Below are 12,722 nucleotides of genomic sequence, written 5' to 3'. Positions count from 1 at the left end.
AAAGGTGAAAGACAAAAAGAGGAATTTTAAGTTCCTGTAACCATTTTGTCTCCCTCTTCCCCCTCCTCGTCGTCTGCTCCAAAATTCTCCATTTTACCAATTGGAGGTAAATGCTACAGTGCTAATCTCCTGTAAAGGTTAGCCCAGTGCCGTCATTAGCACTGCACAGAGGCTTTTAACCGACAGACAGGCAGCCGCCGTCTCCTACAATTTGCCACAAAATCCGAAGTGGCTTTATACATCAGAAGCCATTTAATTTAACGGAGGAGATGAGTTAATTCTCTTTCTCTTCCTCTCTCTTTATCCCTCGCTTCTCAAAGATCACAGTGACATCTCCCTCGCCACCGCGGTCCGGGGATCACAGTATGTCCTTTTTTCTCTGATGATGGAGGGATGATAAAAGGAGGTAGAGCGGAAGATAGGAGCTGTAATAGAGGGGGGAAATGTCACTGCATTGTTCTAGTGATTTAGAAGTAGAGAGCATTCTCTTTATTTTTTCTGTTTTCTCTCTGTCTCTTTATAGAGCTCTCTCTCTCTCTCTCTGTCTCTTTATAGAGCTCTCTCTCTCTCTGTTTCTCTCCGTCTGTCTCTCTATTGTGCACTCTCCTCTCTCTCCAAATCTCTGTCGCTCTCTCTCTTTCTGTCTCTCTAGTGCTCTCTCTCTCGTCCTCTCTCTCTCTCTAAATCGCTCTGTCGCTCTCTCTCTCTCACTCTCTCTCTCGCTCTCTAGCTCTCTCTCTCTGTCTCTATATTTCTCTCTCTCTTTCAGTCTCTCTCTCTCTCTTTCAGTCTCTCTATTTCTCTCTCTCTGCTCTCTTACTCTCTCTCTTTCAGCTTTCAGTCTCTCTCTCCTCTCTCTCTCTCTTTCAGTCTCTCTCTCTCTCTCTCTTTCTCTCGCTCTCTCTCTCTTTCAGTCTCTCTCCTCCTCTCTCTCTCTCTCTTTCTCTCTCTTTCTCTCTCTCTCTCTCTTTAAGTCTCTCTCCTCTCCTTCTCTCTTTCTCTCTCTCCCTCCTCTCTCTCTCTCTCTCTCTCTCTCTCTCTCTCTCTCTCTCTCTCCTCCCGCTTTCTCTGTATTCCCATACCTTTGTGGGGCTGTGCTGCTGTGGGGACCAATTTGGCTCAAATGGAGCCTCTTCCTCATTTTTTTCCTTAATTAAAATCTGAAAGCATCCACACGGGGTTACCCTGTGTGTGTGTGTGCGTGTGTGTGTGTGTGTGTGTGCGTGTGTGTGTGCGTGTGTGTGTGTGTGTGTGTGTGTGTGTGTGTGTGTGTGTGTGTGTGTGTGTGTGTGTGTGTGTGTGTGTGTGTGTGTGTGTGTGTGTGGCTGCCTCCTTAGTTCCATTAGTCTTATAGAGATTGGGATAAAACAGACAAAGGCTCCAGACTTTGTAATGATGCCATGTCTTCTGCACATTTTTGTGTTCTCATATCACCAAATAACTCTAGATCACAATTTATGTGTTTTTTTTTTATCAGAAAGAATACTGTGAGTGTTATGTATGAAAAAATTGATAAAGCAGACTATTTGTCTTGTTATGTATACCAAACAAAAAACTAGCTTTTACCCAAAAATATGAAGAGCTAAATGTGTTGTATTAGACAGCATAAGGAGTGTGCAGCTGTGTGTGTGTGCAGCTGTGTGTGTGTGCATGTGTGTGTGTGCGTGTGTGTGTGTGTGTGTGTGTGTGTGTGTGTGTGTGTGTGTGTGTGTGTGTGTGTGTGTGTGTGTGTGTGTGTGTGTGTGTGTGTGTGTGTGTGTGCGTCCGTGTGTGTGTGTGCATGCGTGTCTGTGTGTGTTGCGGTGAGCGGTGGAGGTCCCACAGGAGGACTAGATGCTCTGAGATGCGCTGGCCGCTCGCAGCGCAAACGGCTTCTCCAGCGACGCTAGCTCCCCAGCTCCCCTCAGTATCGAGGGGAGGAGTGTGTGTGTGTGTGTGTGGGAGCGTAAGCGCGATGTCATTGAGCGTCTCCAAAAGGAGCAGCGCAGTTGACTCAGTTGAGCCTGCGCTGGTCCTCACACACTCACTCCTCTCACATGCAAACACACACACGCTCACACACACTCAGGCATTCAGTCACACAGCTGCTGCTGCGGAGCGCGGAGGAGTTCAGAGAGACGGAGGGAGGAGAGAGAGAAGGGACAGGCAGCACCAGCAAAGAGAGAGAGAGAAGGAGGAAGAGAGAGAAGCAGGCAGGGAGGGGTGGATTGCTGCTGTCACACTTTCACACCTAACGTCTACGTTGGGATAGAGAGATTTGATGGTAAGAGAAGTTCATGTATTATTTTGATGGTTAGGTTGAATGTTTTTATACAGAGATGCATGGAACTTTTTTTATCATGTTTGCAATATTTTGCAAATGTTTCGTTTTTTTGGTTCTCGTTGATTTTGGAAGCTGGGTGCATTTAATTGATTTCATTCTGCATTCTATTTGAGTGTACTTGTGTTGCCATTTGTTATTTCTGGTTTGGAATGCTGCATGTGCATATTTTTACTTTAGATTAGATTATAGGAAGGTTTTTTTGTTGCCAAGAGTGACATTTATTTTATTTTATTAAAATTTTTACAAATTCTTGTTTTATTTTTTACAGATAACCTACTTTTTGTGTGTGTATGTATATAAGTGAGTTTGAGTGTGTGTGTTCCCGGCTTAAGAATGAGCGGGTAAGAGTTTCCAGGTTATGCATGGGTGACTTTGTTTTGCAAGTGATTTCTGGTTGAATGTGCAGTATTTCTATGTGTAACTGTGTGTGTGTGTGTGTGTGTGTGTGTGTGTGTGTGTGTGTGTGTGTGTGTGTGCGTGTGCGTGTGCGTGTGCGTGTTCTGAGGACAGCCCATACAAAATGACTGACAGATGGTTAAAGGCAAGAGGGCCGCTGACAAAAAAAAGAGAGACCCCTCCTTCCACATCATCTCCTCCATCCCTCCTTTCTTCTCTCCCTCCTCCCTCCCTTTACCCCCCCCTCGTCTCCACCTCTCCTCCTCCCTCCTTACCTTCAGCATTCTGCTCATCCTGCCCTCTCTTCCTCTCCCACTAGAAGACCCTGAGGAAATGCACCGCGCTCTCCTCCAGAATTAACTCTGCACACACTCCTCAGCGACCGGCCGCCAAGAGAAACCCTCTCACACTCCCTCTCCTCTAGAAGCTCCCTCTGTTCAAAAAGAAGAGGGGGGAAAAACGACAGCCCAACCCCCAAAATCCCAAACCCACCTTCACTGACTTTTTTTATCCCCTCCTCTCCTCCCTCCTCTCTCCCCCTCCCTCTTTCTCTAGTCCGAGGAGGCAGGGTTGGATGTGAGAGGCAGCAGCGAGGAGAGAAGCAGCCAGGCGCCCAGAGACCCGGAAAGTGAGAGGGCACCAGAGTCCACCCTGAGCGGCACCGCCAACCCCCCGACTACCACCTCTACCAGCAGCATCACCTCCAACCAGCACCACAACAACAGCGCTAGCCCCACAGCCGTCTCCAGCAGTAGCAGTAGCGGTGGCTCCAGTGGTGCCATAGGTGTTAGCATAGTTAGCCGCAGCGCTAAGGGAGCAGAGGGGAGGTCCTCCATGCAGTTCAGCACCAGACCTCCCAGTGCTGAGCCTGGCTTCATGGGGACATGGCAGCAACAGAGCACTGACCAGAGCAACCTCCTCTTCAGAATGTCCCAGCAGGTGAGTCCCCTCCCCTTCATTCAACCATCTGTTTTTCTCTCTTTTAGTGGTGATCCGTCTATTTCTTAGTTGTCATGTGTCCCGTCTGTGTGTTTATTTGAGGTATAAATACCTACCGGACTTTTTTTGACACTTGGTGTGTGTTTAGGTGTTGTGGTAGGTGCTGCTGGTGATGTGTGGGTGGGTGTGTGTGTGTGTGTGGGAGAAAGAGAGAGAGAGGGGGGAATATGTGAGTGTGTGTGGGATACTGTTTTGTTTTTGAAAGAGTTAATATTATATGGGTCGACATGATTATTCACTCATTTTTGCATTTTTCAGTCTTAATTTTTTTGTTTTATTTGCCTTGCCATTTTTTTAGGCTATTTTGTCAAATAGTAATGCTCTGCAGTTTGGGTCTGGTGTGTGAGAGAGTGTGTGTGCTTGTGAGTGTATATGCACCTGACATTGTGCACTGCACTCTTTTCCTGAAATAATGATTAAATGTTGTAATTGAATTGCATATTAGTTCCTATAAAAGACAGCATACATTTTAATGTTTACAAAAAGGGACGAAATATAAGAAGCCATGCGTTATTTCACCGGATTGTCCCTTGCCTCGTTTGGTTACGGTTGCGCTCACCCCACTCCTCCTAATTTGTCTGTGCAATATAGTTCAAAAGCAGAAATTGTAGTGTTTGTGTAACCCGCGCTGATAAAGACTGTGGAAGAGTCGCCCTCTGGGTCGGGCTAATTGACTACATGTGGTCCGCTCAGGAAGCCTCGAACACCGGCTAGAGACAGGCAGCCGTGAGTGTATAGCCAGAGCCTGGAAGAGCGATAACGGATACCTATAACTGAGGGAAGTTCACATTTCCTCCGACAACTAGCGTCCGTTATCGTTCCTGTTCACAGTCGTGTGTTTTATGACTTTGGCTTTTTTGTGAAGTATAAAATATCTCGGCGTTCAAGTTTTTAAAGGGAGTGTGGCTGTGGGGGCGTTAGGTGGTTTCCTTGGTGATGTACAGTGCGTTGAGGTAAAGGAGTAGAAAGAGAGAGGGGGAGTTGTAAAGGAGGGTAGTTAGTTAGTAATTAATCATAGTGGAACCTGTGTGTGTCTCCGTACCATGCACACGCTGTTACGTATGCGAAGGCCGCGGCAGGCAGACCTTGTGCAATCGCCAGTCTCTGCTGTGTCGAGTTTGAAAATAAACGTATTAGTGGTTATTTTATGAATCAGTCTTTTCTACTACTTTTATCACGGATGTTGTGCATATGAATATAGTTTGTTAATTGAGCAATTACTTAAAGCAATTTAAAATAAATGCGCGTTGTTTTGGGGGATTTAAACCCTGTTGCCAATATTTCCATGACTGTGTTCTCTCACCTAAATGTGTGAAATTGTTTGCTCTTATTCAGTGAAATTATTCACACGTGATTCCCTTTATTTTACCTTTCTCTAAATGTATGATGCATGTGTGGAGAATTGTCAGTGGCTGCACTTTTTTTTTCATGCACATCTGCACACCATATTGGACACGCATGATGCATCCTCTCACTTTCAGCATATGTTTTGAGCTGTGTGTATTATTAATATAAACTACAGCAAAGCTATTGACATGTCGATTGGAATAACGGAACCATATCGCACGAAGATGCTCCTGGTTCGCTCTCATTTGTCCTCGCGCGGCATCTGCGTGCAGGTGGATGGGCCCCGCGCTCATACACCGAGGAGCATCCAGCATCTGCTGGGACTCACGTTTCGCAATCCCCCTTTTTACAAATGCGCGCCGTTGTTTCAATATAATCAGCTGTGGGACTCGTTGTTATTTATCCTCCCTCGCACCACTTAGAAGGCATCTTTCCATGTTTAGTAGGCATGACAAAAATTCTCCAAAGAAGCCTCACCTTGACAGACTGCCTTATTGGAATCTAACCGATAACGACTTTGTGTTTGCCGAGCCGCGCGCGCCTTAGGGTATTGGGAGAAATGAGTGTTATGGGGGCTCGTGTTTCAAATCCTCCTCCCTTTAAAGATCAGCTAAGTGACATGAGTCATGGGTGCGTTTTATCGGTGTTAGGGCAAATTATTTCAATGCAATCGATTGAGACGCAAAGCAGGAGCAGTATGTGTTGATGTGAGTGAGGGCATGTTGTTTACGGGTGTTGGTTGTGATTTTGCAGCGAAGAATCCACTCTCAAACCATTTGATATCCTCTGAATTTATACATTCACTGCAAAGTAGCCTACCTGTACAAGTCATTAGGGAACATACAATAATTACGTGTTCGTGTATGATTACATTTTCTTTTTTCAATTCTTATTTTCAGTTATAGAATAGCATGCATATGTTCAAACACAATTTACAGCAGGTGTGCAATTATATTGCCAAGGAATGTCATCTAAAAAGAAACCAAAACAATTATCTAAATTACCATAGAATGAATTGTAAAAACAACAATTTAACCTGGTTGGATATTTGTTGTTTTTTGATATATTTAATTTATAAAATTTGCAACCTCAACGTCACACTATGTCAACACCTGCTTCTCATATTAGAAGTGTATTTTTACGACTAGTAATGTGCTAATTCGATGCAATCAAATCAAAATAGGAAGTGCATGTCAATTAAATGCATACATTGCCTTTTGCATGAGTACAAATAGAGAGTCAAAGCAAACAGAGAGAGACATGGTTTTAATTTTGTTTAGATATCATATGTCTTTTTCCATCAGGCTACCTTTTAAACATAAGTATAAGAAACGAAATCGAAAATGCAGAAACCATGAATGGCAACAAATTGATTGGGAAAGGCCTGGCATGTTTCGCATCGTTTCTCCAGACTTCTAGTAAGAATAATTTCATTTTTAGATTCTCAGTTTTTTTCCTTGACTGCCATCTTTTCATGGTCGAATACATTCCATGCAAATCCAACCGTTATAATGCTTGTAATTGAAGTAAATTATTAAGAATTACAACGAAGATTACGCCTATACCCTATATAAAATGGAATATAGGCCTATCTCCTCTCTATTGCCTATCGCCTGGCTTTTGGTTTTTATTTTTGTCTGTTGGTGATAAGAGGATTTATAAACATAACATTATATTAAATTATCTGCAAAAGCAGATATACGAGTTAAATCAATAAAATAGACTCAACAAATTGTCAAATAATTGCATCTGCTTTCTTTATATTTAGGAATGTGCGGATCATTTTATGTATAATCGGCAGGGAAATTATTATCATATTTCGTTATGTAAACTCCCCATAAATTATGTTAAACTATCTTTTTAAGCCTTCCAAAGCATTACGGTGTAATAATATTTTGACGTCGTAATTGAGTACTTTGTTTTGGGTACATGCATGGATATTAATATCGACCTTTGCAAGTTAAACAGTCCACAGTTAAGTGATATCGCTGCGCCTCTAATTGGTCCATCACTAGTAGGCTAATTCCCCCTCAATAAACCAACATTAAGCCATGTCATTTTATTTCCCCTTGCGCTTCAAAGGCGGAGGGTTGTGGAACAACTCAAGGATTACTTAGGGCTCGTAAAATGTTGCCGCGGTGCACCTCTTCTGTGAGGGTCTAATGCCAGTCAGGCGAAGGAAGATCCCGAGAAAATGTTGAAGAAATAGGGCCGGTACCCATACAGCATCAGGGTATGTTTTCAATCTAAATCTCTGCTCTTAACTAGCTCGCCCTTCTAAATTCTTCCCTTCTCTTCTGCAAGGCGGGTGCTGTAACGCGGCTTCCTCTGAAGTGCGACAGGTCGACTATGGGCCGAGACCTTACGGACGAGGTACAGTCGCTTCTATAGCTTGACATGTTTCTCCTATCTCCTCAGTATTGTTACAGCATCTGAGATGCAGGCATGCAGCGGTATTTGATCCCAATACAAGCAATAGGTGGATTAACACATCAGAAATGTTAGTGGAAAATATAAACTATAGTAATTATATAGGTTATTATTATACCTAATATATGTTAATAATGGGCCAAGCATGAACACAATGGTATAATAATAATACTCTATTGTATTATTTTTTTGCTATTAAAATAGTTCAGCAATTTTCTAAATATGCCATTATACTTTATTACTGTTATTATTGTTGAGTGTTATTTCATGTTTGAAATGCCAGGTGCATGGCCTATAGCAGAGGATTCTAGCAGAACTCATGGCCTATAGCAGAGGATTCTAGCAGAACTCATGGCCTATAGCAGAGGATTCTAGCAGAACTCATGGCCTATAGCAGAGGATTCTAGCAGAACTCACGGCCTATAGCAGAGGATTCTAGCACAACTCATGGCCTATAGCAGAGGATTCTAGCAGAACTCATGGCCTATAGCAGAGGATTCTAGCAGAACTCGTGGCCTATAGCAGAGGATTCTAGCAGAACTCATGGCCTATAGCAGAGGATTCTAGCAGAACTCACGGCCTATAGCAGAGGATTCTAGCAGAACTCATGGCCTATAGCAGAGGATTCTAGCAGAACTCATGGCCTATAGCAGAGGATTCTAGCAGAACTCATGGCCTATAGCAGAGGATTCTAGCAGAACTCATGGCCTATAGCAGAGGATTCTAGCAGAACTCTGTAATAGTTCTATTGTATTTATTTCCCCTAACCACTTTGTGAATAATTCGCAGTTCTAAGATTTTAAACATCTTTAAATTCATGCGTTATCATTTTCTCTGAACTACGATTACTATAAGCCTATATAAATGGATTTTTCATGTTGGTGACATTTAAACATTGTAATGGATTTACTCTGCATGTCCTGCACTCAAGCAGAATGAACTACACATATTTGAATTAAGAAAATATACACGATGCAAAAGCAAATCAGACAATGCAATAATGTCACATATATTTCAAACATGAGTTGTAAGAAGGGTATATGTTCAGAAGATGTGTACAGAGAGGACTGTGTATAGAGTACGGTGGTTGACACTGCAGTCAGGAGATATAGCAGGGCAGGCATGGAGCTGTCTGTCTGGTTCATGTCAATACATTGACTGCTTAGATGGACTGCTTTACAGCGAGGTCATTACCTAACTATCGATTATATCTGCTGTATTCTCTTCAACCAATACCTCTCCATTTCTGTACCACACAGTCTCTCCTTATTGCTGTCATTTTAGTTATACACATATCTGCCTGTATAATCTGTATATCTATCATTTTCAAGTGATTCTATATTTTCTAATGTAAGATAAATATTTATATAACATCTGTACATGTGCAACCGTTTTGTTATTTCATGTAGTTTTACCCCATCAACTGAAATCTGCATTCATGGAGTGTAGGCTATTACACCTGCCCTGCTATAGGCTGTATGCATCTGAATGTAAACCCTGCTATAGGCTGTATGCATCTGAATGTAAACCCTGCTATAGGCTGTATGCATCTGAATGTAAACCCTGCTATAGGCTGTATGCATCTGAATGTAAACCCTGCTATAGGCTGTATGCATCTGAATGTAAACCCTGCTATAGGCTGTATGCATCTGAATGTAACCCTGCTATAGGCTGTATGCATCTGAATGTAAACCCTGCTATAGGCTGTATGTATCTGAATGTAAACCCTGCTATAGGCTGTATGCATCTGAATGTAAACCCTGCTATAGGCTGTATGTATCTGAATGTAAACCCTGCTATAGGCTGTATGCATCTGAATGTAAACCCTGCTATAGGCTGTATGTATCTGAATGTAAACCCTGCTATAGGCTGTATGTATCTGAATGTAAACCCTGCTACAGTAATATCTCTCCCTATAGGCATGGCAGACATCATATTAGATGAATAGCAGCACATCTCCTAGTTAGTTTTGTCTAAGTCAATAATGGACTTAATGTCATCCTCTTCAGTGTAGATCAGAGGGGCCTTAATTCACCTATTAACATACTGCTACACTTACGGCTGCTTCACGCTCGGTGTGTGTGTGTGTGCGTGTGCGTGTGTGTGTGTGTGTTTGAGTATTTCTGAGGGAGAGGTGCTTTTTTTCCCCCTCTTCGGTTCATCGCTGTGCTATTTCATGCAATAGTATGTTAGTGTGTGTGTTTGTGTGTGAATAAGTATTTCTGAGGGAGGGGTGTTTTTCCCCCGTTCAGTTCATCGCTGTGCTGTTGCATGCAAGAATATGTTTGTGTGTGTTTGTGTTATTTTTTTTTTATGAGAGCGAGAGAGAAAGTGGGCTAATTTTCTAGGAGAGAGTGTCGTGCTTTGTTTTCCCCTCAGAGGATATATTGCCTGTGTGCTGGCTGTGTTTAACGGGCTGTTTTCCCTCCTCTGCCGAGGCCTGTTGCATGTGTGTGTTTCTGCCTGCGTGTCTGATACTAGAATATTTTCAGTGTCTTTTATTCCTGAGGGTTGTGTGACTACACCATACTCTGCATCTCTGATGGGCTGCACGACCACAGATACCATCATGTGTATGAGGTGTTTTCCCTTCTTATCTTTTGCATATGTTCAAGTACCTGTAGTACCAGTGAGTATGTCAGGGAAAGAGTGCTGTTTTTCTCTCTCTGTACAGGGCTGGCTCTGTTTCTGGCTCCATGTGTGTGCGGGTGCGAGCTGATGTGTGTGCGGGTCTTGGCTGGAGGAGACGAGAGGTGAAAGAGGATATGTGGAGGAAACGCCATGCCACCTCTCTCTTTCTATGTCTGTCTCTCTCTCGCGCTCTCTCTCGCGCTCTCTCTTGCTACCGCTCTCTCTCTCACTCTCTCTTGCTACCGCTCGCTCTCTACCCCTCTCTCGCTCTCTACCCCTCTCTCTCTCTTTCTCTCTTTGTCCCTCTCTATCTCTCTCTCTGTGTGTGTCTCACTCGCTCTCTCTCTTTTTCTCTCTCTCTCAGCACTAATACCAGCCCCTAAGCCCTGGGGTCCACCCTCCCTCCCTCCCTCCCCCTTAGTACACTAGATGAGTAAGGTAGTCCTATCACCGGGGAAGTGGCCATAGAGGAAGGGGACACTGCGTCATTGGCCCAAAGGAGGGGGACCGCTTTGGGTGTAACACAGGAAGTCCCAGTTACAGGGTCACTGTTTTCAAAGGGACAGAGGAAATGGCCCAGTCCAAGGCAATGCCTACCCAGTCACAATGAGTGAGTGAGTGTATCCTAGCTGAGCGGTGGAAGTGGTGCTGAGTGGCTGGGTGTTACTGTGTGGTCGGTCCTTATCAGGTTTGGATGGACTGTAGCTCTGTAGTGTTTTCATTGGCACCGTCCTCTCTGGGCTGGGGACCGGAGAGAGGGATCTTACCTACAGCTAATGAAGCCTGGAGGCTACTTTCTGTCTGACCTCTTCCTCGTTTCTCCTCTGTTCCCGAGCCCTGGTCCTTCCGTAACCCCGTTTCTCCTCTGTTCCCGAGCCCTGGTTCTTCCGTAACTCCGTTTCTCCTCTGTTCCTGAGCCCTGGTCCTTCCGTAACCCCGTTTCTCCTCTGTTCCCGAGCCCTGGTCCTTCCGTAACTCCGTTTCTCCTCTGTTCCCGAGCCCTGGTCCTTCCGTAACCCCGTTTCTCCTCTGTTCCCGAGCCCTGGTCCTTCCGTAACCCCGTTTTTCCTCTGTTCCCGAGCCCTGGTCCTTCCGTAACCCCGTTTCTCCTCTGTTCCCGAGCCCTGGTCCTTCCGTAACTCCGTTTCTCCTCTGTTCCCGAGCCCTGGTCCTTCCGTAACCCCGTTTCTCCTCTGTTCCCGAGCCCTGGTCCTTCCGTAACCCCGTTTTTCCTCTGTTCCCGAGCCCTGGTCCTTCCGTAACCCCGTTTCTACTCTGTTCCCGAGCCCTGGTCCTTCCGTAACCTCGTTTCTCCTCTGTTCCCGAGCCCTGGTCCTTCCGTAACCCCGTTTCTCCTCACTCTGCCCTCCCGCCGGGCCCCAAGCCTGGGGGTCCCTGCTGGCCTTCTCTTTCTGGCTGTCACCCCTCTTCAACCACTGTTAATTACACTGTGGGATCTGGATAATTAGGGTCTGGGATGATGGGGGGGGGGGGGGGGGGCTAGTAGACTGCTCTAAGATAGCGGTCTCTCTCTCTCTCTCGCTTTCTTTCTCTCTCTCTCTCTCTCCATTGGTGTTGTTAGATTGGCTTGTTGGGAGTGTCAGTGAGAGTGTGTATAGTGGAGAAGTGCAGAAGGTGTAGGGGTGTGTTTAACTACGTCAGTTACTGCGCCTCGGTTTTTCCTCCAGTATGGTCCTGTTATTTCTGGACGAGAGCAGAGACGTGGTAGACTCTGAGGTGAGAGGAGGAGAGAAGACCAAAGATATGTGTGTGTGTGTGTGTGTGTGTGTGTGTGTGTGTGTGTGTGTGTGTGTGTGTGTGTGTGTGTGTGTGTGTGTGTGTGTGTGTGTGTGTGTGTGTGTGTGTGTAAGATGGATGTGGACCACTTGTACGTTTACCGTGTGTGTGTCTGCGCGCCCAAGTTTGTGGTTTAGATGGCATGTAGAGTTTAGGGGAGTTTAGGAGAGGGAAGACGCACAAGGTGCCATTCATTCTACGGCCACCACGTATTTATCTAAGCGTCAGGCATGAAGATATGACGTCCAAACCAATTTTTGCTTTGAACTTTTTTCAACTCGCACGTTAAAAATAATTCACACTGTGGACATTTAATTTAGAGCCCCCTTTTTCCTTTTAATCAGAATATGAATTAATTTGGTTATTTAATTTGCTGCGGTTATGCCATTTAATAAACATTTGTCAGTGTAGTTTGTAGTAGTTTCTGTTTCAACTGTATATTTTAATATTCATGATTTAAATTCCCTCAATCTCCCTATTTTTGCGAGGCAGACTTGGAATATTAAAATGCTCTGGAGATCCTTCAATGTTCTCATTGTGTTGCAGACTCTCTAAGATATTCTGTTTTGTCACATCGTCAATTTCTAGTGAATTATTTTCCTACTATCGGGAGACATTCTTCATATTTTAAAACGTCGATCTCTTGTTTGATGAAAATGCATGAATCAAACTCAGATATTTTTATTGTATTACCAGTTTATAACCGTAGAGATGAATCATTTGTATAATAATTTGTATTTACAATGATCTGATGAAAATAACTAAGCCTAACTAAGTCTTCCCTGAGTTCGAGGGGTTA

The 12,722-nt window shown here is 44.2% G+C and overlaps 1 protein-coding gene across 1 annotated transcript; it reads left to right on the top strand.

Moving 5' to 3' along the window:
• Positions 1-1,951: 1,951 nt before the first annotated feature.
• On the top strand, positions 1,952-7,888 carry LOC129848885 (uncharacterized). Its single transcript, XM_055915984.1, has 3 exons — positions 1,952-2,263; positions 3,275-3,658; positions 7,370-7,888. The coding sequence occupies exons 1-3, from the start codon at positions 2,261-2,263 to the stop codon at positions 7,454-7,456; spliced, it is 474 nt and encodes a 157-aa protein (XP_055771959.1). The 5' UTR covers positions 1,952-2,260; the 3' UTR covers positions 7,457-7,888.
• The last annotated feature ends 4,834 nt before the right edge of the window (positions 7,889-12,722 follow it).

This window comes from Salvelinus fontinalis, unplaced genomic scaffold, assembly GCF_029448725.1.
Source record: "Salvelinus fontinalis isolate EN_2023a unplaced genomic scaffold, ASM2944872v1 scaffold_1256, whole genome shotgun sequence".
Taxonomy (NCBI): Eukaryota; Metazoa; Chordata; class Actinopteri; order Salmoniformes; family Salmonidae; genus Salvelinus; species Salvelinus fontinalis.
This window is presented reverse-complemented; position numbering and strand designations above follow the sequence as displayed.